Here is a 25,424-nt window from a genome sequence, read left to right on the forward strand (position 1 = left end):
CCACTCCCCATCGGCTGGATCCAAGAATGGGAGCCCTCCGCGCGCCGCGCCTTCTTCGTTGAGACTTCAACGGGACGCTCGGAGTGGAACCTCCCCGCTGAGCTTGCCTACGGTGGTGGCGAGGCCTCGCGCGCGATGGGTGAGGGGGGGTACTATGGTGCTCCTCCGCCGGCGGGGTACCCGCCTCAGTACCCGCCTGAGGGACAGGGGTACGGAGGATACGGGGAGGGCTATCCCGAGGAGAAGAAAGAGAAGAAGGAGAAGAAGGATAGTGATACGGGGAAGCTGCTTGCTGTGGGTGCTGCGGGGCTGGCGATTGGGGCTGTTGGGGGGGCGATTTTGGGGCATGAGCTTGGTTAGTTTTTCCTTTTCTTTTTTTCGTTCCTTGGGAGTTGTTGTTGGTTGCAAGGGTTCGTTACTAACGTGTCTTTTTTGATACAGCTGAGGATAGCGGCGAGGAGCATCACTCTAGTAGTGATGAAGAGGAGGCTCATTACTCGGATCATGATGATGACTGATTGATGGCCTGTGTGGAAGGAATGGAATGGCATTGCTGCTTTGTTGGATAGAGTCCAGCTTAGCCTAGTACACTCTGTTTGGGAATGTAGTTGTGGGTGCTAAGCAATGTTATTTTATTTGGTTATTTTACTGCACGTACTTTCTTTGTAGTATCTGCTCTTCCTGCCCTGAGCACATATATTCTGGTGTCATGTATGCGTTCTTGGAGAGAGGAATGTCAGGTTGGTACCGATCCCAAACTTCCAGCACGAAACTATGCGCGGTGTTTACAAAAGAAGAGATGTCCGTCAAACAGGGAGACAGACTACAGTTGGAAAGAGGTTTATAGACCACATCTTTATATACATTTATTTAGAGTAAACGCTCGGACCAATACAGGGTAGGATTCTTTGTCGATTATTCAGCCACTAAGTAGAAATGCCTTTATGAATACTGGCCCAACTCAACAGTACATACATAACATCGACGAGCCCATGCAATAGGGATCCTGCGAGCACAGCCTAAGGATCTAAGTGGGCTCCGGAGTATAAATATAGGAATGACTCTTGATTGTGTGAGAAAAGTTTTGTCGATCATGGAATGACACAGAAGTGCGAGGGTCATCAGGTCGAGTATTATCTACGCAAATAGCTTTATCCTGTTCTGTCTTTCGATGCAGCTAATCTCCTTGACTATTGTTCACTGTAAACCTCTGACCGGGGTCTGGGTGACCTGTGGTCTGTGGTATGGCTCTGGAAGCATCAACTTCAATTCCGAAAGCCCTAACTGATCAACTTAACCTATGGTCCGAGGTCACTGCTCTGAATGGTGAGTTGAGATTCTTTCGGTTGCTCTCCTGGTATAGACTATACCTCTCTCCCTCGACCTTTCCTTCTACCCTATCCTCATTGTACGAATCATTCTTAGTTCACATTTAAAGACTTCACAACACAAAGGACTAAGGGATGAGAGTATCTCACATGCGCGTTATCAATGTTTTCTAGTTTTTACGATCAGTCATTGAGACATAGAAGAAGTGGATAGTCCAGGTACACCAATACACAGGGTATCCAACAAAGAGGTCTCAATGTCCAGCTACAGTCGCTTTCAAAGTGTTTAATGAATATCTTTCGGATGTCTAAGTTTTGAAGAAGAAGAGATCAAATCGCCGCTCTTAAACAGCGAACCTTTTCCAGAATTTCTATCTATGCTATTCCGAGCGCAAACCTCACATGGCACCATAACTGCCTGTTTGTTTTATACTCAGTAAAAAAGACAAAGAAAAGCCTACAGCTAGCCAATAGTTCAGACAAAACAACTCAATAAATCACCCCCAGCACCGCATCACAGCACAACCTCGTCTCCTCGTCCAACTTGCCACCCGGCTCACACCAGCTCCCCCACAGGGGCATATCCCTCTCACAGTCCTCGGAGCTACGCTTCAACTTGATGTAAGGCTTCTGGACAAACATTTTGAAGAGATGTTCTACCTCGTCGAACATCTGCAGTGAGGGAATCTTCTCCTCAGGCTCAGGGAGGATAATGAGGAACTGCCAGACGTCACGGATTATGTCGTAGCCAGTGCGGATCTCGTACTCTGTGTAGCCGACGGAGCGGAGATGGCTTTTGCAGCCGTGGGCGATTTGGCGGGCTGTGGCTTCGTCTAGCTCCATGGTGGAGTTGAAGGCGCCGGAGAGGATGTGGTAGGGCATGTTGGTTTGTTAATACTTGTTTACGGAGTGGGGAGATGAGAGAATCTGCGGGATCAGAGGGAAGGGAATTGTGGTTATATAGATGGGAAAACAAAGGGTGGTTTTACAAAGACTTAGAGTGGTAACAATGCAAAACAATGAATGCTCTTTGAGTTGTATACAGGAGAGGTGCCTGAGGCAGAAATACTACCAAGTCTCGGTTAATCCACGCTTACTGCAAGTAGCTAGCGGATCCCACCGCCGGAAATATAAAGGGGTCTGCCGCCCGCAAAAATCTTCGTCTCTCCTTCTTTCCTCACCACCTCACCACTTCGTTACGACAATCTAGCTCCATCGGAGTTCCATGCTTAATGCAGCATGTTTGTATACCATGTAGAGCGGTACTAAACCCCAGCAACGGCTTGTTCTGCACGGCCAATCATCCGTGTACGAGTGTCGTTAGCTGTCTGCCTCTATGTACCAAAATCAACGGGTTGATATCTAGCATGCCGGTGCTTCTATGGCGGATCGCTGCACTGCGTCGGTGTCATGGTATTCTCCTACATCTCTGTAACTGTAGTCTTTGCTTGCTGTCCACGATGCGGTGGCGGCTGTCTTCCGGCCAGCGTTGGTCTGATTTATCATGTTCCATCGTGTTGGCACTGGCATATGACAATCGTCTACACCCAAGCTAGCATGCGACTCGGTGGGCGTCTGGAGTATCTTCTTGTTTCTTGTGGCTTGAAACGCCTCAAGCACAATTTTGAGATCCTGGATCCGCTGTGCCAATTGATCCGATAGGTCTGGTAAGCCTTGCTTCAGCTCTGCAATTTGTTGTTGGGTTTTCCTATGCTCCTCCTGATCAGCGTCTGATGCTGCATTGACGGCATCGAGCATGTCGACCTCAAGCGATTCGATTCGACGAGATGTGGCATGGTTAGCCTTCTGGATTTCGCTCCCTAGTCCTTGCCTCATTGTGCTGTGTTCTTGCGTGGTAGGTCGCTTCTCTCGGCTAATACCTGCCTTATGATTGTCGATGTCATCTTCTATTCCTTCCAGCTTAGACCTGATGTTACGGTCAGCCTATATTCCGGCGCCCGGCAGGATGGAGTTTCACCTTCTTGCAACTGTAATATGCAAGCTCAGCTCCGATCGAAGAGACGAGAGGCTATGCTCAAGGTCCTGGATCTTTTCCTTGCTCCCGATATTTCTAATCGCCTTTCTCAAGGGCAGAGCGTCGGAAGTTGTACATCATTTAGACGAGCGGCGTCACTCTGCACCTGACATCAAAGGGCTATCTCGATCGCTTGGTTTTCATCCAGGATTCCGTACGCGGAGCGATACATCTCGGCCCCCTTGGCAATGCATTTCCCGCTAAACTGTAGAAGCTGAATCACGGCGGAGATGCTCGATATAATAGCCAGGGCCCCGGCAGCCATATTGCTGATGTTGGCAGTTGGAGACCTTCTCTGGAGACGGCATATGGAAGCAAAGGTCGGGAGTATGGAAGAGCCTCAGCTTCATGATCGGGTGGAAATTGCGACCGGGCGACTGTGAGGCGCAGCGGCGCACTGTTTTGATCGAGTAGTCGTGGCTATGCAGGGGCTGAGTTGGGTGTACGTACATGTACCTTTGCTTTTCCTACAGCCTTGCGGTGAGATGTATCTTGTTACACATGACGTTCGTTTTTTCAGAGTCTAGCTGGGACGCGTTGATCCATGAAGGACTGAATGGGTGTTCCTGATTCCATGCCAGGAGGTCATGACGAGTATACTTCCCTCGGCATCCCTAACGTAATTTGACCCGACATCTGTTGTATATACCTCGCACAGGCGAGTATCATGGCTGTTCGTATCGCTGGCAGCTTACGAATGTCTAGGCTCTGCTACCAGAACACGATTATTCCCAATTACTTCACATTGGTCGTATACTCGCCGAAGATCGGTATCTGATCATGGTGTTGCAGGATCCTGATAAACTTGAAGTATCAGATTCTGACCTTCATGATGTATATCCTACGCAAACAATATTCTATGGTTAGTAGGATAGCCAAGTGACATCTAGGAACTACGGGGTACTCGTACGATGGTTCTTCACAAGGAATATCTCTCACTGATTGATGTAGTCCTGTAAGACACGTGGAAGATAAATAGTTCAGGGTTCTTCTCATTCAATATTTGTCTGAGAGTGGAGTTGGGACAACGGCCCCGGGTTCGAATTCTACTGTATCAACAAGGAAACAAAAAGAAAAGAAACACCTTGCGCCATAAACCACCCGTCTATCACAATCATTAGTACATAATATCATCACCTCTCATAATATCATCACCTCTCCCCTCCCCTACCACAATCCCAATCCCAATCACAACCCAAAAGACTGATGCGTTTGAAACTGCCCATATCGCACCCCCTGCCCCTGCCTCTGCCCCTCCCTCGACCCATACCCATGCCCATACCCATGCCCACTACCCCCCACACCATCTCCAAAGCCCTCCAAATCAAGGCCATACCCCATCTGCAACCCGCCATCCCCCATCTGCAACCCGCCATCCCCCATCATCAACCCCGACCCATCCGCTAGATTCCCAAAAAACGACGACGGAGACGGATACGGCGCCAAATATCCGCACAGATCACTAGCACTCGACCCAGCGAGCGGCAACCCTAGCGAAGCATGGAAATCGAATCCACTTAGTGATCCTGGCCCCGAGGTGGACCCGGACCCGGACCCGGACCCGGACCCCGAGGTATCCGGTGTCGAGGGGAGATACTCGGTGCCTGAGAGCTGGGGCGTTGAGGAGAGGGAAGTATAGCCGTAGGCGTCGTAGCTCGAGGTCGCGCTTGCGAGGGAGGTGGTTGATGATAAGGGTCGTCGGGGGGGCTTTTGGTGCGTATTCGATTTCAGAGTTGTGGTCGTGATTGCGCTTGTGGTTCCATGGGGAATTGCACCTGCACTTGCGGGCGCCTGGCAGCACGGCCTGAGGTGTGTAGGGTTGAGACTCCGTCGGGATAAGATTGTGTATCTGCAATTCCCCGAGATCTTGCGTCAGCATCGATAGTTCCTCGCTAATCAGGGTCTTTGGTCGGCGCTTGGTGTTGGTAAGCACGGCGGGGGGCTTCTTACTGGTTCTTGATGTTGTTTGCGGACCTGGTTGGGAAGTGGCAGCGTTGGATGTCTTTCCAGCTGCTTCCGTGCGTGCCGACTGCTGAGAGGAGGAGTTCGTTCTAGGATAGTGTTAGGCTGGCCGTTTCTGGATGCATGCAGATCGAGAAGAGTGATACGCACCTCCTTATCTGTCCATGGGCTGCGCTCAAGTTCAGGGTTCAGACAGTGGTGCCAGCGTTTCGAGCACTCTGTGTGAGGTATTTAGCAGATGACGAGTGCAGTGTACGTTTGAGGAGTAAGCATGCTTACGGTCAGCATTTCGTGTCTCCATTTTCTGGGCGATCATCGCCCAGCGGTATTGATATCGCTCGACGAGTTGGAAGAGTCGGTCGTCTTCGTCTTGCGTCCAGGAGCCCTGTCTCGTTCAGCATGATTCGAAATTGAAGCATGGAACGAGCGTACCTTTCGCAACCCCCCTGTAAATCGGTTGTAGTAGCGCTTTCGGCAGTCCTTGTTGCTTCGCCCAGGGATGTGGCGGGCGATTTCGTTCCAGTTGATTTTCTGGCATTTGCCGGTTGGCGCTGGATTTGGTCAGCGATCGAACCGACATGGTCTGGTCTGGACCTGAGACGAGGGTCGTACCTTTTTCCTGAATCTGATACAGATCGAAGAGGAGGGCATCTTCACCCGAGGTCCAGCGGCGACGAGTATCAGTCATGATGGCGATGGCTAGTAGATCTCAAACACAGTGGCGTCAAGTAAACGAGGAGATTAACCACTATCACGAGTTTAGTCGAGTTAAGCTCTGACTACCCACCAAAGCCCACGCGGGATGAACCCGCATCTTATACCAGGCCCACTGCACCTGAAGAACACCCAAGACTGGGCCGGACCCATTTCCATTCAGCGCAGCCAGTCCAAAACTCATCCAAATCCAAATCCAACATAAGAACCAGATGCAGAATAAGAATACCCCCCGCTGCGCCCCATCCCATCCCATCCCTTCCCCTACCCCTACCCCCTACCCCACCCACCCGAAACACCAACAAAATGCTCACCCAGTTCAGGATCAATCGCATCCAGCACCGGCGTGCATGAGTTTTCCACGCCGAGTGCCGACCCAGCAGGCACGCTCCGCTCAAAACAGGCTTAGCCGAGAATTCCTGAAGATTACACTCGTTAAGAACGGCCTTTCATAGGTTGGGAGGGAGACGCAAGTGCAGCCTAGCGGCCACGGCTCGCACTCGCATTCTTCGCAGCCGTTTTGGGCGGATGGGCGAATCAGAACCGACTTGCGGCTTACGGGCTGCGCTGCAGGGAGAGATCAGCCGCAATGCGATGTAACTGCCGAATTCGATGGAGGGGGAAACGGTTGGGTGGGCGTGGATTCTTCACTCGGATTTTATCACGTAAGGTAGGTATGGCAAGGCAGGCAAGACCGATGGTGCAGATGCAGATGTCAAACAGCAGGTTTGCATTCGAGCTGGACTCGATGAATAGGCTGGATTGTGTAACGGGGAGGGGGGAATATTCCCCGCTGAGTGAGAACGTGGGAAATGGATGGGAAGCGAAAAAAAACGTGGAAAGGAGATGTAGATGGGATTGGAATGCGCTAGCCCCCTGTGCACTGTGATCTCATCCTGACTCTAACGGACGCTGCTATGTCAGACCTTGCATGGTTTCAGCAAGGCCAGATGACATTGGTACTTGGTACTTGCAGCCAAGAAAGGGGGTGTCTGACTTTCAGCTCAGAAACTTTGGTTCTTGTGCCTCGTGCCTGTCTACTTCCTCCCTTGCATTGTCTCGCGTGTTGAGAACTGCCCTGCTGCATCGGTGTAAAAATAAATGCGCATGCAGGTCGTTGGACTCGAGACGGGTGAAGAATCCTGTCGCTGCACCTGCCGCAGAGAAAAAAAAAAGCAAATATCCCACTGACACGCAGCGCAACGTGGTCTTCTCGCCCGTTAGTCAGTCAGCCAGCTCGGTGGTTCAACCCCTTCCAGTCCTTTGCAGTACTTCTCTCTATCTGTCAGGCAGGCAGCGCAGGAATTTGTCACTGTCGCACAACTCTCGTCAAACCCGGTATTCACTTCGACACCAACCTCGAACTCTCACTTTAATCTCGCTCCCATACTACATTGTCCCAGGCAGTGACCTCTCCCCGAGCAATTCCCCCTTCCAGCCTAGCCCTGAAGACCCTGCCTGCTATACGAGCGCCTCAGGGCATGAGCATGAGACCGACACCGTCTTGGCCGGGAGCAATAAGCTCCGGTTGATCGCCAAACACGAGGGTTGAGGCACTTGTGTTGCTGTTCGGATAGTATTGGCTGATCGCACGGAAGCAGGGCGATTGTCGGCGGCCGGCGAACCTCTGACGATGGCCAGGGCCGTGAAGGATGGAATGAAGATGACCACGGCGGCGCCGGTCCTCGTATTCGCGATTTGGACCTTTATCCTATTCTTCAAGCCTCCTCATGATCGAAGGGTAATCGATTCAATCAGCTACTGGATCGGAGAAAGAAGGCGGAATAGACTTTGAAACAAGCAGACTCAGACTCCATAAATAGGTTTCTCTACTTTGCCTGGCTATTCTTGTCGATGACAGGAGCATCGCCTCCACATCCATTCCTCTTCCTCGCCCCCAGAGCCGATCCACTGTTGCTGTCTGTCCAGACTGCGGAAAAAGATCCCGTCCCGGAAATAATCGCGCATCCATCTCGACAGACGTCTCCGTTCTCGATCCCATTCGATCTTCATCCACCTCGATGATACTCCCCAAAAGCCACGAGGAATCTGTGCGACGCTGTGTCACCTGCGCAGAGTTTTCGCATTCGGGGGCTGCGATAGGCAGACCTACTCACAGTGTACTCGTTACACAGCCTATGCATGGCCTGAGCTGAATCGGACTGGCCGAATACTGCTTGATTGAGCGGTCTGGCTTGTAATCACCCTGCATTCGCAATTACAATGCAGAGCTCTCAATGGCCGTGACGCTTTCCCGAGGTTAAGTCGGATTGCAAGGTGGGTAGGGCTGAACTCGGTATATGGTCACAGAGGGACTGGAGAAAGAGGACAAAAAAAAAGAAAAGATAGATTATACACATTACGACGAAAATCAATCGAGGAGCCTCGCAAGATCCACATCGATCCCAGTGCCTGGACTTTACTTGACTCGACTCGACTCGACTCCACTCAACTCGAGGCTAGATGGACAGACGAGATGCCCTAACCCGATCCTAACCTGCATGTAACTAACGAAGTCCGAGCTACATGCAGGGACTGCGATAAAACGCTGCAATATATCTCCCCCTACCTCAGACCCGATACAGGCGATCTAAGCTAACCGAACTTGATCTCCGCGCTTTGACAGTCTGAAGAACCCACTTTGCAGACTAGCTCAATTCCTTCCTGTTCGTACCGGTGCAGTGCAGTTCAGTACAGCAGGGATCACCAGAAACCAACGCCCTGGAACTCCGACCCGAAACCCAGCGAGTCATAGCCCATCTTAATCGAAATGCTAACCTGATTCTATTCACTGGGCTGGCTGGTCACTAGGCTATGAGTACTCCGCAGATAGGTAGGCAGGCAGGTAATCTGCATGACGCAGCAGGGCGCCAGAGTGTAGCCTAGCCTAGACAGGCGTAGCCCGAACCTACAGCTAAGACCCGATGGTGCATATGCAGATGCAGATGCAGATGATGCTGTAGTTTCAGGAGGGGATTTGAGTAGATTTAGACTCAGCCCTGTGGGCGAGTGGGACGCCTAACCTGCAGGCTTGCGACGGTGGGCGCATACCGCGCCCTGTACCTGGAGACGGGAAATGAAGTATTGAGCAGGACTGGAATGCGATGGGGTAGGAGTGGAAATGTTTGCAATCATATCAAGGTGCTTTAGTCCTGATGGAAGGTGGGGGAGGGTGCGAAACGCTTTGGAAAGGACGTCCGTCATCAAGATGAAACTCATGCCTGTCGTCTGGGATGTCTCGGGCCTCGGCGCTGACATGCAGCGACAGCGACAGCAACAGAAACAGCAACGGCGGCGGCACGGTGCGTATAGAGGGATCTCACTATTGACGTGGTTGAGGCTGATTATCAAGGCGATGGATTGAGTTCAGGTTCATTATGCAGGCAGCAGCAGTAGCCTGTTGAATCCAGTATTTAGGTGCCCATCATTATTAGAGTTTGTGGATTGTTATCTCTGCACCTCGCAGTAAATGACCTATTCAGTTCCAATATAGAAGTCGTATCCAACTATTCAGTACAACCTCACTACCTACTCGCCCGCAATGGAGAGAGGCTGATGATCAGGGGGCTAATTCTGAGTTTACAATGCAGGCATACTTGAGGCCAATAGCGCATTGGAGGAACTGAAATATTACAGGTAGGTAACCAATCATTCACGGACTTCGGTGACTATTTTCTCTACATCTCGCAGTAAATGACCTATTCGGTTCCAATATAGAAGTCGTATCCAACTATCCAGTACAACCTCACTACCTACACACCCGCAACGGAGAGAGGCTGATGATAAGGGAGCTGAGTCAAAGTTTATGGTACAGGCAGCTGTCTATGCGTTGCAAGCCAGTGAGTCATTGAAGACGTTGCCGTTTGTAGGTAGCCAATCAGTAACAGGTTCTGTGAATTATTATCTCTACACCTCGCAGTAAAAGACCTATTCAGATGCCGTATGAAAGTCGTATCTAACCATTCAGTCCAACCTCCCTACCTACCCACCATGGACAGGATATCCCTTACAACGTATAATTGAACAACGGACTCCTCTCACCCATCTCATTCAACTCCTCATCCGTATACCTTTCATGAACCTCCAACTCCGTCATCGAACTCTTCTTCTTATTCAACTTCCACAGCGCAAACTCCAAACCCAGGCACGCAACAATACCAGCCGAGGCGAAAGCGAATGAGTTCCCGTAGCCTGTGACGTACCGGGGTGCCTCGTTCTCCTTGTAGATGAAACTGCCAATGACGCCCCCGACATTGCCCATGCAGATTAGGTATCCGATGCTGATGGCGCGCTTTGTGGCGTTTGGGCAGTTGGAGACATTCCAGGCGTTGACGCCCGGGAGGATGGGGTACATTCTATTTGGAGTTAGTGAGATATTGTCAGATAGGAGTAGAAATCATTGAGAAGACCTACCCGAAGCAAGCGAGACAGACGCCAAAATAACAAAGGGCAATATTATTCTCGATATCAGCCGCATGCGTAAAGAGGATACTGAACGCAACGACCTGCGACAGCTGCGGGACGACAATAAACGACATGCGCCAGGTGAACCGGTCCGCAAAGACCGAGAACCCGTATGCGGACATGGCGCCCACTGCGTAAGGAGGGATGGTCAGCAGCTGAGCTCGAGCTGCTGTAAAGCCCATCCCGGTTATGATTTGGGGCATTGTGAATTTCATTGCGTAGTTCGGCACGGCGTTGGACCAGCTTCCGAGGATGAGGAGGTAGATTTTCCAGTCGGTCAGCACACTCAGTATTGCAGGCCAGTCGACGCCGTGTTTTTTGTGTGTGGATTGGACACTGTTCTTGATTTGTCGGAGTTCGAGGTAGCGGATTTCCGAGGGGCTCAGCCAGGATGAGCAGAGGGAGGGCGAGTCGAGGAGGAGGAAGAAGCACATGAAGGCTAGGACGACCGTGGCAAGTCCTTCGATGATAAAGATCTGGAATTGTCAGTCGGTCTGCTATGTGATAGTGACATGCAGAACACACCCATCTCCATCCTTCGTAGCCTGACAGACCGTTCATCTTGGCAATGCCAAAGGCAAGGAGGCCTGAAAAGGCACCCCCGGATGCTGCAGAAGTATACAGTATGGCAATTCGAGTCTGGGTTTCGTTCGGTAGGTACCACTTGGAGATGATCAAGACCGCGCCCGGTAGAAAGCCGGCTCTAAATAGGGTCAGTAACAAGTCATGACAACCGTCTCAGCACATACTCGAACGTTCCCAGCAGGAATCTGATAGCGAGGAGACTACCATAACTCTGCACAAAGCCAGTGCAAGTCATGATAACTCCCCAGATGAATATCAACCCTCCCAGGTATACCGACGGCTTCTTGAAGTGGTTTAGGATGATGTTACTCGGTACCTCTGTCAGCTGTCAGCAAAGACTTTCGTATTCAACAAAAGGATACTCACCAGCCAGCACGTAAGGAATAAAGAAAATGGCCAAAGCAACATTGTATTGCGATCCGTTCATCCCCAAGCTAGGGAGTAGACCTTCGATTTTTGCATTTCCTGAAATACTAATCAGACCGCTGAATTGGGCGTCGCTGCTGACAATACTGACCGATGTTGGTTTTGTCAATGTACGCAACCAGGTATAAGAGGAGGAGCATGGGCATGAGCCGCCACTGCAAAATGTCCGTCAGTTGTTGGGCTATCTGAATCGTGGTATCATATCATACATCGACCTAGCCACCCCGTGTTAGCTTCGACAAACAAAAATCGCGACGTACTCACCTTCGTGAGAACCTTCTTCCTCTCCTCATCCGAGAAATTGGCGAGGAACTCTTCATCTTCGAGCGTTAACCCCGGAGCAGGTTGCCGCTCCAGATGCATAGCAACCTCCTTCTCCACGGGGGTACTCTCAACGTCGCGGGCCATTTTCAGGGGTATCTCGAAGACAGGAAAAGAAAATGCAAGACCTGAACCTGCTGTTTTTGAAGGGCGCTGAGACCCCGTGGGGAAGGGCAAGATATAGATGAGAGATGACTAGAGCCAAGATCCGGAGAGCAGCGGAGTAAGTGTCATGACTGGGAATCTGGGTCTGATGAGAATTCTGGCGAGAGCTGGAGGTGAGCAGACGTCAAAACGTGGATTAGGGTCGATCGTAGAAGGCCTTTCTTGGTGGAGTCCCGCTTAATCCGTGGAATCCGCGATATCCGAATCTACGCGGAGACAGCGGATTTGATCCACGAGATGCTGAAGAACAGGGGACTTCTCAGCTCTAAGATCCGTCTTTTCCGTGATATTGTTGGAGATTCTGGGGTCGGCTGTGGTAGCCAGATGCTGTCTGCGTCTCTATAAAGCAGGTCTGTAGACTTCGCGATATGTAGTCTCAGTATCAAGTATCAAACAATCAATTCTACAACGACAACAAACTGACAACTCCATCTACCCTTTTCTCATCAAAATATCAATCAAAATGGTCGGCTTCGATGTTCGCGGGCTTACTCCTGCCCCTGTCACCCCCTTCACCGAATCCGGAGAAGTCGACTACGACGCCATCCAGCGCCTAGGCAGTTGGCTCGGCAGCATCGATGGTGTCAAGGGCCTCGTCGTCCTCGGACACGCCGGAGAAGGAACCTTCCTGACCCAGGAGGAACAAGTCTCCGTGATCAAGGCCTTTGTCAAATCCGTCGACGACAAGATCCCCATCATTGCCGGAATCACCGGAGAAGGAACCGAAGTCGCCGCTCTCGAGGCTAAGCGCGCTGTTGACGCCGGTGCCAAAGCCGGTCTCCTCTACCCATCTCACGGCTGGCTGCGCTTCGGATACCAGGATGGCGCCCCCCAAGACCGATACCGCCGTGTGTATGAAGTCAGCAAGCTGCCGCTCATTCTCTTCCAATACCCCGACAACACGAAGGCGACGTACAGTCTCAAGACGATGCTCGACATTTCCGCTCAACCTGGTGTCTTTGCAATGAAGAACGGTGTCCGCAATATGCGCCGCTGGGACACCGAGATCCCTGTTATTCGACGGGAGCGTCCTGACTTGCAGATCCTCAGCTGCCACGATGAGTACCTGCTGCACACTGCCTTTGATGTCGACGGTTTCCTGGTTGGATACGGTAACATCGCACCAGAGCCGCTGCTGGAGCTGATTGCCGCTGGCAAGGCAAAGGACTATAAAAAGGCAAGGGCTATCCACGACCAGCTCCTTCCCGTCACCAAGAGTGTTTACCACCGGGGATCGCATATGGAGGGCACGGTCGCACTGAAGCATGCCCTCGTGGCTCGAAATATTTTGACTCATGCCACTGTTCGCTCGCCATTGCTTCCTCTGGAGGCTGGTGCTGAGCAGGAGATCCACCAGGCGATTAGTGCTGCCTCGCTGAGCAGGGTTGGTTGATGCCAAAAGGTAAATATATAGAGAGGTGTTCTGACGCTTGTACATATCTGAATTGCTCAATACAACTGGACTACAATTGACTTTTCACCCCGGCCAAGAGGATCTCTTCCCTTTCCAGGCTAAGCTCACCCCCGTAGCGGCTCGGCACCAAGTAGGATACTACCCCGGCCATTGGATATACTAGCGCGGACTCCCCTTTTCCCTGCAGGTGCCTCGTGAATGTTGACAGTTGGACCCTTCCTCGCCTACATAAATCACCAGTTGGGCCCGCCCCATATACGGATAGACCATACACCCCTCATCATGCGCCTTCATTTAGCGATCTTAGGGGCCGTGGTCACTTCCGCGTTCGCCTCTACTTCCTCTGATACTACCCGCGACAGCATTCTAGAGGTGGACCTCGTCTTCCCACAGAACAAGACGTACACGCCTACAGAATGGTTCCCGGTCGTCTTCGCGCTTCAGAACCCAACGCTCGCCCGGTACCTAGATATCCAGATCAGCTACCACATGGAGTCCCTCGACAACGAGAACCTCACCCATTCCAGCTCTCACAACCTCCGAACGGCAGATTTCTCCTCCGCCGATCCGTACCTTGAGTACACACACTTCGACAACTTCAACGCACCAGGGCGCTGGCGGCTGAGCTGGGAGCTCTCATGGCGCTCGTGCGACAAAGACGGGTTCGAGAGTGAGAGCTTGATCTCCCAGATGCTCTCGAACATGACGAGCTTTGCGGTTTACTTTTCCATCGAGACCGCGGACAGTGTAGATGTGGATCTTGTCTCCGCTACATCCGAGGAGACCTGCCCGGATACCGGGCCGGGTTCTGCCCTCGCTATCGGTGTCCCAGATACCATGGACCTGCCTAGCTGGGTGAATTGGGATATCCGGCAGGAGATGAACTATACCTGTGCTGTGACGACTCCTACCACCGTTGTCCCGGATCCGTGCAGGGTGGACATTGATCGTGCTGCGGCTGAGAGTATCCAGGCGTCGCATAAGGAGTGGCTTTGCAAACACTCGTTGAACGCGCCAGAGGATTGTCCCGAGGACAATGAGAATTCTGCTGCGGCGGTGCGGAGGGCGATGGGGGGTGGTTTCTCGGGGGGTGGAAGTTTGGCGTTGTTCTTTCTTTCTTTCTTTCTTTCTTTCTTTCTCTTTTTTTTTTTTTGATTTGATGTGAAGTGATGATCATGTCTATCTCCCGCCGTATGAACTTCAAGATGATCATGATCCCCTCACCCGACTCCTGAATCAATGCCAAGGCACCGGGTCAGTTTTGGCGTGCTGGGCTCAGGGCTCGGAAATGAGCCTGGATGCCGCCAAGCGAGCCAGTCACCACTAGTAGAATGAAAAGTCTTAGCATGGGCTTGGATATTCAAGCCTATCGAGTGACGGACGGTCGTACCTGGGTGAGTCTCCCCTGTAGGAGAGTGAAATATTCGGACACCCCAAAACAGTTATATTGATCAGCTGCAGGGACTCAACTCACGTGTGCAACTTCCAGCCTGTAAAGAAGGCTAAAGTATCTGTCTGATTCTTAGGGCCGATGCGGCGGAGGTTGATTGTGTGTGCGAAGTAATAGGCAAGCTCTTGCACGCGATCGTCGAGAACAAGTTCCTGCTGTCGAGCGTGCGCATGTGGTTGGTCACTTTCCTGGTTGAATCCGTCCTCGCGGCGACGCAATTTCTGACCAACTCACTCAGCTCCTCAAACGTGACAGTCAGAGTAGAGCACAACAAGAATGACAAGAGCGGAGTTAGCAACGTACGTGAGGGTAGCTGATGAAAGAAGTGTGGTGGTAAAAGACTTTCCCACTTCCCTCAAAAGGTGCCATGACACCAGATTAGCTCAGGTGTAGTCTATAGTCGATCCCTCAATCTCACGGGTGGTGTGATGATCAACGGCAGCCTGGGCCGAAAAGCTTAACTAGGCTGACCTCTTTGCAACTACCCTTGTTACTATTCAGGAGGGGATCCAGTGTGGATCCCGGGCTGGGTTTCCAGGCCTGTAGTAATTATAATACTATCTATTGTTTTAAGAGTGAGGAGGGCGTTGCTATCAAATCATGTTTAGTATTCGATTAGTATCTGAAGAAGCGCTTTGCGCAGAGTCAAAAAGAATGCGTGCCTTGTAAAAAACCCCGCCATCTTGATACTCCGTACAATGAAGGTTGAACTGGCAGGGGCATGGGCCGCGCAGAGAGGATGTTAAGGGTAGTTATTCTATTACACGATTTGCCTTTGTTTTAACTAGGACAAAGAGGTCTAATGTATCACTACACCATTATTGGTTCTTCTTCTTCTTTCTTGTGCATAGATACCTAATCTTAGTATGTCCTATGGCGATTGAAAGCCAGCACTCCATATAAATAAGAATTCTGGCTGCAATCTCGGTCTTCATCTGACAGCCCGCAAGGCCGATCGCGGAGACCCCATCAACAATGTTACTAGTCGGTCGTCGCAACCTTCACGGGCTAGACGCTACGGAGAGCTAGGCTTAGCCACAGCTTTGGTTTGAAGCCCTTTTAATCCTCTCGCTCTATATGCACATCTCGGAGTGTGGAACGCTGTAAAAGAGTTAACCACGAATAATGTCACTGGGAGGAAGGTTTCTGAACAAGTGCAGAGGCTGGGTAAGTTGTGTCAGCTACAGGTGGTTCTTAAAGTTGTGGCTAAGGGAGCGTAGCTGCTCAACTGAACCCAACAAAACACCTGGACTTCACCTTTTCTGCTCGCTAAAGCTAGCCTCTATCGCTTCTATAATCCAGTTCCGATGTGTCTTAATCGTGGATTACGCTGCCAAAAGACTGGCTATCGTATGTCCGCCGTGGGGAATGAATACCGAGCATATCGCCACCGACGACCAGATCCACCACGCAACCAATATGGTCGAACAGTCTTTCTCGTCGGTGACCTACCAGGATTTTCGTTGGACGGCGGCATGCTCTCAGGCGAGAGGTGGCAGACTTGTTTCGGCTGATTGTGTGGAGGGTCGAATCTGTGGATGCCCGGTCTGGCGAGAGTTGGCAGAGGTTAGACCCATTAATCCATACATCAATTTAAGCGAAAATCGCCTCCAATTCCCCGCTTTCCCCGCGACAGCGGCGAACTGCAAATCCGTCGTTTCCGGCGCACTGCCCGTGCCCTTCCTCCTCCTTCTTCTATCCAGCTCTCTTTGCTGCCATGACTCTATCGTCGCCTGATGCCACCTTCAATACTATTTCAGAAGCCTCAACAACCCCCACGCGATCTTACGCAGAGTTCCAGTCCACACCATCAGATGCGCCAGAGAACCGGAGGAAAGAGCCCAAGGTCAGTCGCGCCTGCGACTCTTGCAAGACCAAGAAGATCCGTTGTTCGGGGACATTACCATGCAGCACCTGCGCTCGTCGGAAACTATCTTGCACTTACATTGCTAAATACGGTCGCGGGAGACCACCAACTCCACCGCATCTGACTCCAAAGGAAAACCCTGACGGTCAGGAAGCAGCACCTCACACATTCGACGGCGCTACGATCAGAGCGAGAAGTAGTAGCACGGCCCAGCTGCCCGACTCAGCTCACCCTGCTCTTAACCCAACGGATAGCGGCTCAACTCCACGAGCAACATCGGAGCTCGTCATCGAAGGCCAGTTCTTCGATCAATCGTCCGGTCTGACCTTTCTCCACAGGGCAAGAAAAAAGCTATCCGCGCAGAACAATAACCCGGTATCGCAGGGATCGAATGAGGCCGAAAGAAATCAGCTCCTCGCGTCTGCTGGAGACAGACCATATCACCTAGAAAATGCAAGGCAAGATGTGCTTCCGGACGACGCGGCGACACGAAGACTTGTCGTTTTCTACTTTGACAACTGCGTCGTAACATACCGCATGCTGCATCGCCAGGCTATCGAGAGCTGGCTGGAAACCATGCTCACTGACAGAGCACACGGCTGTCCAATCAACCTAACATTGAGCAATTCCAGAGCCGCCATAATTCTCACCATTCTAGCAATCGCAAGCCTTCGTAGTGGCAAGCTCCAGGGCAGTACGGTGAATGAGATCGAATTAATCGCACTGCGAGAAAGCGACCCGTACTTTTGCGCTGCGATGCAGTTTACAGACACAGAAATTGGCTTTCCTAGACTTGAATCCGCTCAAGCCCGACTCATCCAAGTCTTGTACCTCTTACAAACAGCCCGCATGAATAGAGCCTGGTATACCTTTGGCAATGCTTGTCAAGTCATCTCGTCCCTTGGGCTGCATCGAAGGCAGCACCGACAACAAGATGCATCTCTAGCAGTCCAGTCAGACTATATCGCCCACCAATGCGCCAAACGAGTCTTTTGGACTTCGTACATCATAGACAAATATCTCAGTGTGGTCTTCGGACGGCCGCGCCTCTTGCATGATGATGAGATTGACCAAGACTTTCCGGACACCGTCAATGATGAAGACATGGGCAACGATGGCCCTCTCTCCACGGAGGCCAATGAGGAGTCTCACATGGTTGCCCTCATATCCCACTCGAGGTCTGTTCATATGATCTCTCTAGATGGAGGCTTTTCCACTAACACCCGCTCAGAGTCGCGAGGATAATAGGGCAGATTTCCCGCGAAGTATACTCAGTCGGCGGGTCACAGAATCCTAGTCGAGCTGCCTCTGCACACCACTTTGTTCGTGAACTACACGACTGGCATTCCGGGCTGCCTCCACACCTAGGTACCGTGAAACCATCCACATTGATGCCGGCCTTTCGTCGAGAAGCAACTGCCCTTAGCCTTGCATATTACCACGCCCTCATCCACGCAACCCGACCATTCCTGCTCGGTGATGGCAGCCACTCTGGAAATGAATCGGAGGTCCAGGATAGAATTACCGAGTGCTTATCAGCTGCCAGAAAGGCGTTGGAACTTGTGAGCAATATGGCGAATGACAGCCATCTATTCCACTCCTTCTGGTGGACTCAATATGTCCTCTTCTGCGCCCTTGCTGTTGTTTATGTATGGGAGATTCAGCAGAATGCACACAACTCCAACCACCATGTACAAGAACCGTATACGTCGCTATACGAGCTCGCAGAACGATGCCGATCTCGCTTCCTGCAAGGCGGGACTAGCGCACCTCCAAGCCATCGCTACGGCATTATCCTCGAGGAGCTGCGGCTAGAGGTACAACAGCAAGCGTCAAGAAGCGCTCACCTCTCCTCCATTTCCGCACAATCCCGAGACCCATACAACAACCCAGAGCTTCCGTCCGACTATCTCAACGGGCCTGACCAGCTCGGCACCCTTCAGGCACTTCCGAGTATGCTAGACGGCTGGCAGAACACAGACTGGTTAGATCTAGATTCATCCGTGAGTTTGTTTTGCACCGTGTAACTTGTTCTATTCTAACCTAGTTATTTATAGGCGTTCTATCCTATTTTCGACACATACAATACCTCACTCTGATATACCAACTGCTTCGTATTTTCTTCCTAACTCAGCTCTAGGTGTTAGGCCTTTAAGCAATGTAGAGTTGTCTGGTGGGCTTTTGCTTTCGAATGATCTTGTCGCACTTCTATAGTAATATACGTTGTGTTGGAGCCTTGCCCTATGCGTACCACAGCCTGTGGTTTGCCAGTAAGTGACAGGCGTATAAATAAGAATTCCCCCCGGTTCATATCCCTGTTTTCCCCGTGATATCTGGCTATCTATAGAGTTACGGCTATTGAGCAGCTGAATGAAGAGAAGTTTGAGTATTTGGCGGAGGAGATCTGGATTGCGCAGGACGAGGAGGATGAAAGGACGAAGAACTAGTCTGCCACTATTGCACTCTCGTATCAGCAAGTTTATCGCTTGCAGAATGTCTGTCAGCACCTAGGCTTAATACGGTAGTCCATTCGCAGTCCCGGTCTCCACCGCGGCTCCAACCTTACCGCTGGATCTGGATATATCATCGACTGCCCAGGTGCTCACTGTGATCCACTCTGTAGAAAGAACGAAACACGAGGTAGCCAATCCCGACGCTGATGCAATTGACACTGTCGTCCACCCACCAACAAGCTATCGCTAGGCGTGCCTTGATTGGCTCAACTGATCCTAAGCATTGTCGTTGTCGGCCATCGGGTGTCCCTTACCCCGGGTCGAGCGGAGGTGAAGCTGAATTTGAGCCGACAAAGCAAAGAAGAAAATGTACCAATCTCTGGCTGCTAGCCACTTGTCTCAGCATATAAATGGCCTCTCTGCCGCTGCTGTTGCAGTCACTTATTCATTCATTTGTTCACCCTCCCTCGTTCGCTCCATTACCACTCACTCAGACCATTCACCGGCAGAATGGCAACACCTCCCTCATACACCAAGGTCACCCATTCCGCCACCTACTCTGCCATCAATCCTTCTCAGCCCTCCCTCTCCACGGCCGGCAAGGTGGTGTTGATTACAGGCGCCTCCGGTGGTATCGGCCGGGCCACAGCCTCATCCTTCGCTGCATCAAGCCCTAAAGCTCTCATCCTCCTGGGCCGTCGCGCCGACGCCCTGGCCGAAACAGCAGCGATCGTTCGCGCCAGCTACGCAGAGACGACTATTCAAACCCACGAGGCAGATCTATGCGATGCATCTAGCGTCCGCAATGCCATGGACAAGGCTACAGGCTCGTTCGGTAGCATCGACATCCTCGTCCACTGCGCCGGCAGCCTCGCCCCCGTTGTTCCCCTGCTAGAAGCAGACCCTGCTAGCTTTCTCGACGGCTACAAGACCACCGTGGTCGGCACGCTGGCAACAGCCCAGGCGATCGTCCTAGCAAATAGGACCGTGAGCGTCGGCGCCAACTCGGACAAACCAGTCACCTTCGTCAATCTCACCACGGCCGGCATCCTCTTCCCGCCATTCCCGGGGATGGGCGCGTATGTAAGCAGCAAGATGGCCGCCGTCAAGATCCTAGAGACCTTTGCCGCCGAGAACCCGCATGTGCGTCTTCACAATGTGCATCCCGGACTCCTCAGGACGGCCATGTCGGCTAAATTGGAAGAGAAGATTAAGCTGCCGTATGCCTATGATGATAGTAAGTCGATCGAAGCTGACTCTTGGTGCCTCTGAGTTACTCATTTTCTTGTAGTCTCTCTGCCCGCTGACTTCCTGGTTTGGATTGCCTCCCCCGAAGCCGAGTTTCTCAGGAACAAGATCGTCTTCGCTGCGTGGGACGTGGATGAGCTTAAGGCGCGTACGAACGAAATTGTTGGAGGCCCGCCGGGGACTGGGGAGCTCAAGATTGGCTTCCAGGGGTTCCCTCGCTTCATGGCTGGCCAGTCTTTACCAGGTACCAGATAGGTGGCGGGAATTGTATGGATGTCGCCATCACTTGCATAAGGGACGTGCGTTGGGCTTTTCTTGAATAGGAATTCACAGTTTGTACATCACTACTGGAGTGCTGGCCTAGTTCTAGCTTTTAGGTATGTTAGACAAAAGACATATTCTTCAAAACAAACTGAGAATGAATTGTATTAATGTAGAGAGTACTTGCCACGCCTCTATTTACTCGTTGAGCAGACTTTGTTTTTCTTTTTTCTGTTTCCTCTCAATATCTGGCTTGTTCCATTTTAATAATTTTATTACGCTACGCCTGCTTGTCCGTTGACTGCTATCATCGGTATTCCAATGACACGCTGCAACAGTCCAGATGGCATACGCCCATATGGCATAACATGTCATAGGGACAGCCTAGAAACTCCAGCGCCCAAGCGCTCGAACAATTTATCTATGAGACTTTCGCCGCCTAATATCTGTCATAACTCCAGCGAGCAGACCTGCACATAATTTCCTCCAAGTGGTGCTCTAGGCTGCGCTGGTTCGACATACACTGCACCTTCTCATTAACCGTCAGCTTTGTACTTGACTACCATGTGAGTAGCAAACCCTGCCTCTTTTAAAGCTCACCAGCCCAGTCTACTCTTTATCTTTCCCTCCTGCTATCTCGCTCAAAAATATCCCAACTGGGCATAATACCCATACCGTACTGCACTCCACATCCTTCACACGGTGAATACACGTCTCCTCCCACCCCACGTAACTCACAAATAGCTTGATGACCTCTCTGACGGCTGGGTCAGAGGATGGTGTATGCATTGCGCCGCCAAGAACGACTAACAAGCGCCATTGGTTCAGCGATGCGTCCAGGCTGAGTCGGATTTCGAAGTTCGTGTAGTTTTTCTCCTGGAGGAGGGCGCGGAATGAGTCGAGTATGCCCTGAGGCGTGGGGCTTGTGAGGCTGGGGTCAAGAGAGGGGGATATGATTCCTGTTAGGACTAGGCATTGGGTTAAAGGGGTGAACGGATCTGTGGTGTAGGATAGCATGGTGGGTGTGTAGATACTGAACAGCAGTAACAAAGTCTTTCGAGACGGGATACGAGGAGAATCAGATAGATGCGGATGCGGTTTTGCCCTGAGATTAATGGCGTTCATGCTCCAATCTTCTCTTTCTCCCCTGCTTTGTCTCTGTGTCGCTAGATGATACAACCGTAAGATGAAAGATAGACACCAAGAGCCATTTTCTTTAGTTTCCAGTTCTTTATTCCACTCTGGCAAAGCGTACTATTTATACCATGCCCCCCTCCCGTCCGCTATAGACCCATCAGCATCTACCACGATCACCATGGACGATCAAGTTTATTTCGCATGCGGCAGCGGCCCTGTCCATTTTCGCGATGGAGACGACCCCAAGGAACAGGCTCGCATCCTTGCTGCTGAGTTCCGGGACTATCTCCTAGACGGAAAGCTCGAAGAGTTTGAAATCCGAATTGGATACTCCCCCTCCAAACGCCAGTGGTGGCGCTTTACGATGATTATGGGGACGGTTGAAAATGAGTGCATCCGTAACCTCCGAGACATGCAGTACGACCCGGTCTTTCAAGACCATCGCAGAGTCCTTATTTCGATGGAGCACGACCCATTCGAGGAGTCGGATTTCACGGCTGTGCCAAGAGACGAGGATTTGTGGATCCAGGATTCTGATCCTGAGTTGGAGGTGGTTGTTGTGAAATCGCCCTCAGGGTGGATTCAGCCGCTTCGTCTGCTTTGATGGGTTGGTAGTTTAGGTAGTTGGCTTGTTACAGTCGTTACAGGATGCTCTTTTGCAGTGATGAGAGAAAGTCTTTGATTGAGAAGGAAATTGTATTCGATCTTGTCGCTTGTAGTACCTCCTGGAATCTTAACAACCCTCTTCAAGACTCCCTGTATGATTAGTAACGTCATTGTGTACTCTGTACACCTTCAGTCCAGGCCATTACAACAGACGTCCTGAAAGAGTCCTTTTCATCCATTGTGGCTACCCATCCCAGCGTCCTTTGTCCTTGAGCCTTTGTACTTTGCCAAAGAAATTCCCTGTTCCAAATTTGGAGAAATGGCAATATGAAACATCTAGTTCAAAGAGAGCAGAACATGAAAGATCCATACTAAACATAAAGCACTTCGGCTTTCAAGGTTACACCCCTGCTAAAGCTATAAGACCGGCAACCCACCGCTACGGCTCCTCCTGCTCTCCACCCTCGAAAAATATACCAAAAATATTGCTACCTCCACAAATACATCTACAAAATGTCTACCCCTACATTCACCCAATTCTACTCCGGCCCCATCAACACCATCGACCACCTAACCTCCGTCCAAGCTCGCGAAGTCTGCCTCGGCTTCGCCTCACACCTCGCCTTCCACGGCTTCAAGAACTTTGAAGTCCGTGTGGGCTACTCCCCCTCCAGGAGAGGATGGTGGCATCTAATCATGTTCACGGGCCCGTGGGGGTTCATTACGTCAAAGAGGGTTGAGAATGCTATGCTGTCGTTCTACACGGAGCAGTTTGTGGCTGTCGAGCCGAGGTTTATGAGGACGGAGGCGTGGAAGGGGGGGAGGATGCCGCAGGCGACGGCTGATGAGTGGATTGGGGATTCTATTAAACCTCTGGAGAGGATTGTGGTTCAGAGGGAGCATGGTTGTGGGAATCGAGGGGCTGGCGGGGTGTTTGTGCCGTCTTGGTTGAAGTGAGTGGTTCATTTACTTTATACCATCAACTTCCTGGAAAGGATTTCTAAGTTGGATCCTTAGGGCTTGCATTTGCATGGCGCGTCTGTGTTTGTACAATTGAGATATCACAATGGGACATCATAATAGAGATTACGTTGAATTTGAATAGTCATATTATGCATGCTGTAATTGTTTTACTTGATTAAATATCACCCCAGCCGCCCTATTCTCAGAGCGGTATAGAATTAAATACCTTTACGATACAAGACCCTTGTTAGTTCTGGGCTTAAGGAAGAACTGCTTGATATTGAGCTTTGATGTGCCATCTACATGTGCTTCGGTCTCAGTTCTCTTGTCTACTTTCGTCGGGCAGGCTCACTTGATGGCTTTGGCCCAGTCTCAAGTGCGTCAGAACAAAGGCGCACGTTCTCAGGAGCAAAAAGAAGGTAAATGTTCGTGTCTCTTCTCTTTATATTCTGCTCAATCAGTTTCATCGGAGCGTCTTGACCACCACCTCAAAGACAATTAGACCAAAGGGCCCCTATGAAGAATAAACAAAGGCAGGTATGCCCCTTGCGCATCTGGCCAGTTCATCTAATTGAAATAAATCCTCTCTAGAGTACATTTTCTCTTCGTAACCCCTACCACTTAGAGCACCTGCAATCTTCCAACTTCCATCTTTATTCCACCCCCAAGCAACATCCAAAATGCAATCCACCCTCTCGACCCGCACCCTCAGCGGCAAATCAACGCCTCCGAACTCGATATCCTCGAACGAACCCGTGGCATCCAAGACCCCGCCACCGCCTATCTCGAGTCCCGACGCATCACCTACTGTAAAATCCGAGTCGGGTATTCTCCATCTCGGCGGCAATGGCGATTCGCCATCGCGCTTGCCGGATCCTCGCATTTTGTGATATCAGAGACTGCATATGCGGCGCTGGATGATCTGTTCTTCTGCCTCTCTGCTGATGCGCGCGTTGAGCTGGATCGGTTTACGCTTGGGGGGGTTGGGGAGCGTAGGGCGTCGCCTGTTGGTGAGGATGAGTGGATGGAGGATTCGGTGCCGGAGTTTGAGACTGTGGTTGTTTATGGGAGGTATTGAGGGTTTTTGGGGTGGGGAGTGGGATGGAGTGCAGTGGTTTGGATTTACTAGCTGGTATGGTGTTTGCTGCTTGGTTCTATAACCTTAGTATGGACTGACTGCCTTTACTCTGTGTTTCTGGACTGGTCGGTATGCCTACGGGCGTGGGTTGCTAGGCCTCTCTCTGGTCTGCTTTGCTATCATTGCTGAGATGCATGAGTTAGTATACCTGATCAGAGGGTAGATGGTAGATGAAACCCTAGACGACTACCATTGCTAGAAACTGATGATCCTGACTATGACTGTGCAGACCAGGCACCCAGAGCCAGGGAAAAATCCATCTTCTGACACAAGTAGCTACTAAGGGAAGAAGTAGCAGCTACGCGTATGAGTAGAAGCTGCGCAACTAATCCCTAGCTATGCGCAGGATAAGAAGGCGTGAAGGAAGCCTGTTACGACGTATCTAGTTTTGTTATTCCTAATCAATACTTTTTAATTATACAAGCAACATCAGCAAATGCAACTCGAATAGTACTAATGTAACTCTGATAGTACTACTATACAGTATTCAGGTTAGAGCTACAGACTAGCCCTACTACTATAACTAAGTCGTACCACTAGCCGTGACCTGTCTTCAAACAAGTTGGACCTGAGCCTTTGTGGTTCTAGCGAATTCTGATGATACTATAGAGCCACAATTCTATGGTGATTAGTTAATCCGATCTTAGAGATTATAAAAGGTTGTAGAGTCATGAACGGACCATAGGTTGGGAGTTCCGTAACAGCTAGTTTCTTGGCTGTCAGAGACTTGCTTGTTTGATAGGATTGTTCAAGGCAATCCCGGCCGCAGTTTATCTGAGCTATTCTCCTTTCTTGTCTTATATTTACCTTCCCTATTTTTTGTATAAAGAGAGTAAGCAGTAGGGTGCTAGCAGATCATGAGACCCAGATAGATTCATGCAGCTGCT

The 25,424-nt window shown here is 50.9% G+C and overlaps 13 protein-coding genes across 13 annotated transcripts; 6 read left to right on the forward strand and 7 right to left on the reverse strand.

Moving 5' to 3' along the window:
* Positions 1–889, reverse strand: BJY04DRAFT_197139 (uncharacterized protein). Its single transcript, XM_073712451.1, has 2 exons — positions 442–889; positions 1–355 (listed from the first exon to the last, which is right to left on the reverse strand). Exons 1-2 carry the CDS (start codon positions 549–551, stop codon positions 67–69), a joined length of 399 nt encoding a protein of 132 aa, XP_073567541.1. The 5' UTR covers positions 552–889; the 3' UTR covers positions 1–66.
* Positions 890–1,732: 843 nt separating this feature from the next.
* On the reverse strand, positions 1,733–2,508 carry BJY04DRAFT_197140 (uncharacterized protein). Its single transcript, XM_073712452.1, has one exon. The coding sequence runs from the start codon at positions 2,208–2,210 to the stop codon at positions 1,818–1,820; it is 393 nt and encodes a 130-aa protein (XP_073567542.1). The 5' UTR covers positions 2,211–2,508; the 3' UTR covers positions 1,733–1,817.
* Positions 2,509–2,690: 182 nt separating this feature from the next.
* BJY04DRAFT_221703 (uncharacterized protein) lies at positions 2,691–3,164 on the reverse strand (the record flags this gene model as incomplete). Its single annotated transcript, XM_073717202.1, has 1 exon — positions 2,691–3,164. One exon carries the CDS (start codon positions 3,162–3,164, stop codon positions 2,691–2,693), a length of 474 nt encoding a protein of 157 aa, XP_073567543.1.
* Positions 3,165–4,464: 1,300 nt separating this feature from the next.
* On the reverse strand, positions 4,465–6,013 carry BJY04DRAFT_230331 (SANT/Myb-like DNA-binding domain-containing protein; the record flags this gene model as incomplete). Its single annotated transcript, XM_073719271.1, has 7 exons — positions 4,465–4,825; positions 4,913–5,212; positions 5,314–5,414; positions 5,476–5,543; positions 5,605–5,710; positions 5,758–5,876; positions 5,938–6,013. 7 exons carry the CDS (start codon positions 6,011–6,013, stop codon positions 4,552–4,554), a joined length of 1,044 nt encoding a protein of 347 aa, XP_073567544.1. The 3' UTR covers positions 4,465–4,551.
* A 457-nt stretch (positions 6,014–6,470) lies between these two features.
* On the reverse strand, positions 6,471–6,861 carry BJY04DRAFT_197144 (uncharacterized protein; the record flags this gene model as incomplete). Its single annotated transcript, XM_073712453.1, has 1 exon — positions 6,471–6,861. A coding segment is annotated over one exon (267 nt), but the record flags the coding sequence as incomplete, so codon positions are not given.
* BJY04DRAFT_122307 (uncharacterized protein) lies at positions 6,733–7,690 on the forward strand. Its single transcript, XM_073708359.1, has one exon. The coding sequence runs from the start codon at positions 6,971–6,973 to the stop codon at positions 7,589–7,591; it is 621 nt and encodes a 206-aa protein (XP_073567546.1). The 5' UTR covers positions 6,733–6,970; the 3' UTR covers positions 7,592–7,690.
* A 2,355-nt stretch (positions 7,691–10,045) lies between these two features.
* On the reverse strand, positions 10,046–11,922 carry BJY04DRAFT_230333 (putative MFS transporter; the record flags this gene model as incomplete). Its single annotated transcript, XM_073719272.1, has 7 exons — positions 10,046–10,394; positions 10,453–10,979; positions 11,029–11,206; positions 11,253–11,406; positions 11,455–11,553; positions 11,606–11,669; positions 11,779–11,922. 7 exons carry the CDS (start codon positions 11,920–11,922, stop codon positions 10,046–10,048), a joined length of 1,515 nt encoding a protein of 504 aa, XP_073567547.1.
* Positions 11,923–12,463: 541 nt separating this feature from the next.
* BJY04DRAFT_230334 (dihydrodipicolinate synthase family protein) lies at positions 12,464–13,393 on the forward strand (the record flags this gene model as incomplete). The annotated part of the gene is made up of 1 exon (XM_073719273.1): positions 12,464–13,393. One exon carries the CDS (start codon positions 12,464–12,466, stop codon positions 13,391–13,393), a length of 930 nt encoding a protein of 309 aa, XP_073567548.1.
* A 303-nt stretch (positions 13,394–13,696) lies between these two features.
* BJY04DRAFT_221707 (uncharacterized protein) lies at positions 13,697–14,649 on the forward strand (the record flags this gene model as incomplete). Its single annotated transcript, XM_073717203.1, has 2 exons — positions 13,697–14,510; positions 14,582–14,649. The coding sequence occupies 2 exons, from the start codon at positions 13,697–13,699 to the stop codon at positions 14,647–14,649; spliced, it is 882 nt and encodes a 293-aa protein (XP_073567549.1).
* Positions 14,650–16,581: 1,932 nt separating this feature from the next.
* BJY04DRAFT_221708 (Zn(II)2Cys6 transcription factor) lies at positions 16,582–18,830 on the forward strand (the record flags this gene model as incomplete). The annotated part of the gene is made up of 3 exons (XM_073717204.1): positions 16,582–17,909; positions 17,963–18,734; positions 18,789–18,830. 3 exons carry the CDS (start codon positions 16,582–16,584, stop codon positions 18,828–18,830), a joined length of 2,142 nt encoding a protein of 713 aa, XP_073567550.1.
* Positions 18,831–19,694: 864 nt separating this feature from the next.
* On the forward strand, positions 19,695–20,687 carry BJY04DRAFT_209653 (SDR family NAD(P)-dependent oxidoreductase; the record flags this gene model as incomplete). Its single annotated transcript, XM_073714155.1, has 2 exons — positions 19,695–20,421; positions 20,476–20,687. The coding sequence occupies 2 exons, from the start codon at positions 19,695–19,697 to the stop codon at positions 20,685–20,687; spliced, it is 939 nt and encodes a 312-aa protein (XP_073567551.1).
* A 615-nt stretch (positions 20,688–21,302) lies between these two features.
* Positions 21,303–21,710, reverse strand: BJY04DRAFT_221710 (uncharacterized protein; the record flags this gene model as incomplete). Its single annotated transcript, XM_073717205.1, has 1 exon — positions 21,303–21,710. One exon carries the CDS (start codon positions 21,708–21,710, stop codon positions 21,303–21,305), a length of 408 nt encoding a protein of 135 aa, XP_073567552.1.
* Positions 21,711–22,949: 1,239 nt separating this feature from the next.
* On the forward strand, positions 22,950–24,477 carry BJY04DRAFT_221712 (uncharacterized protein; the record flags this gene model as incomplete). The annotated part of the gene is made up of 2 exons (XM_073717206.1): positions 22,950–23,389; positions 24,069–24,477. The coding sequence occupies 2 exons, from the start codon at positions 22,950–22,952 to the stop codon at positions 24,475–24,477; spliced, it is 849 nt and encodes a 282-aa protein (XP_073567553.1).
* Positions 24,478–25,424: the final 947 nt, after the last annotated feature.

Source organism: Aspergillus karnatakaensis (assembly GCF_047715665.1).
Source record: "Aspergillus karnatakaensis strain CBS 102800 unplaced genomic scaffold BJY04scaffold_52, whole genome shotgun sequence".
Classification (NCBI taxonomy): Eukaryota; Fungi; Ascomycota; class Eurotiomycetes; order Eurotiales; family Aspergillaceae; genus Aspergillus; species Aspergillus karnatakaensis.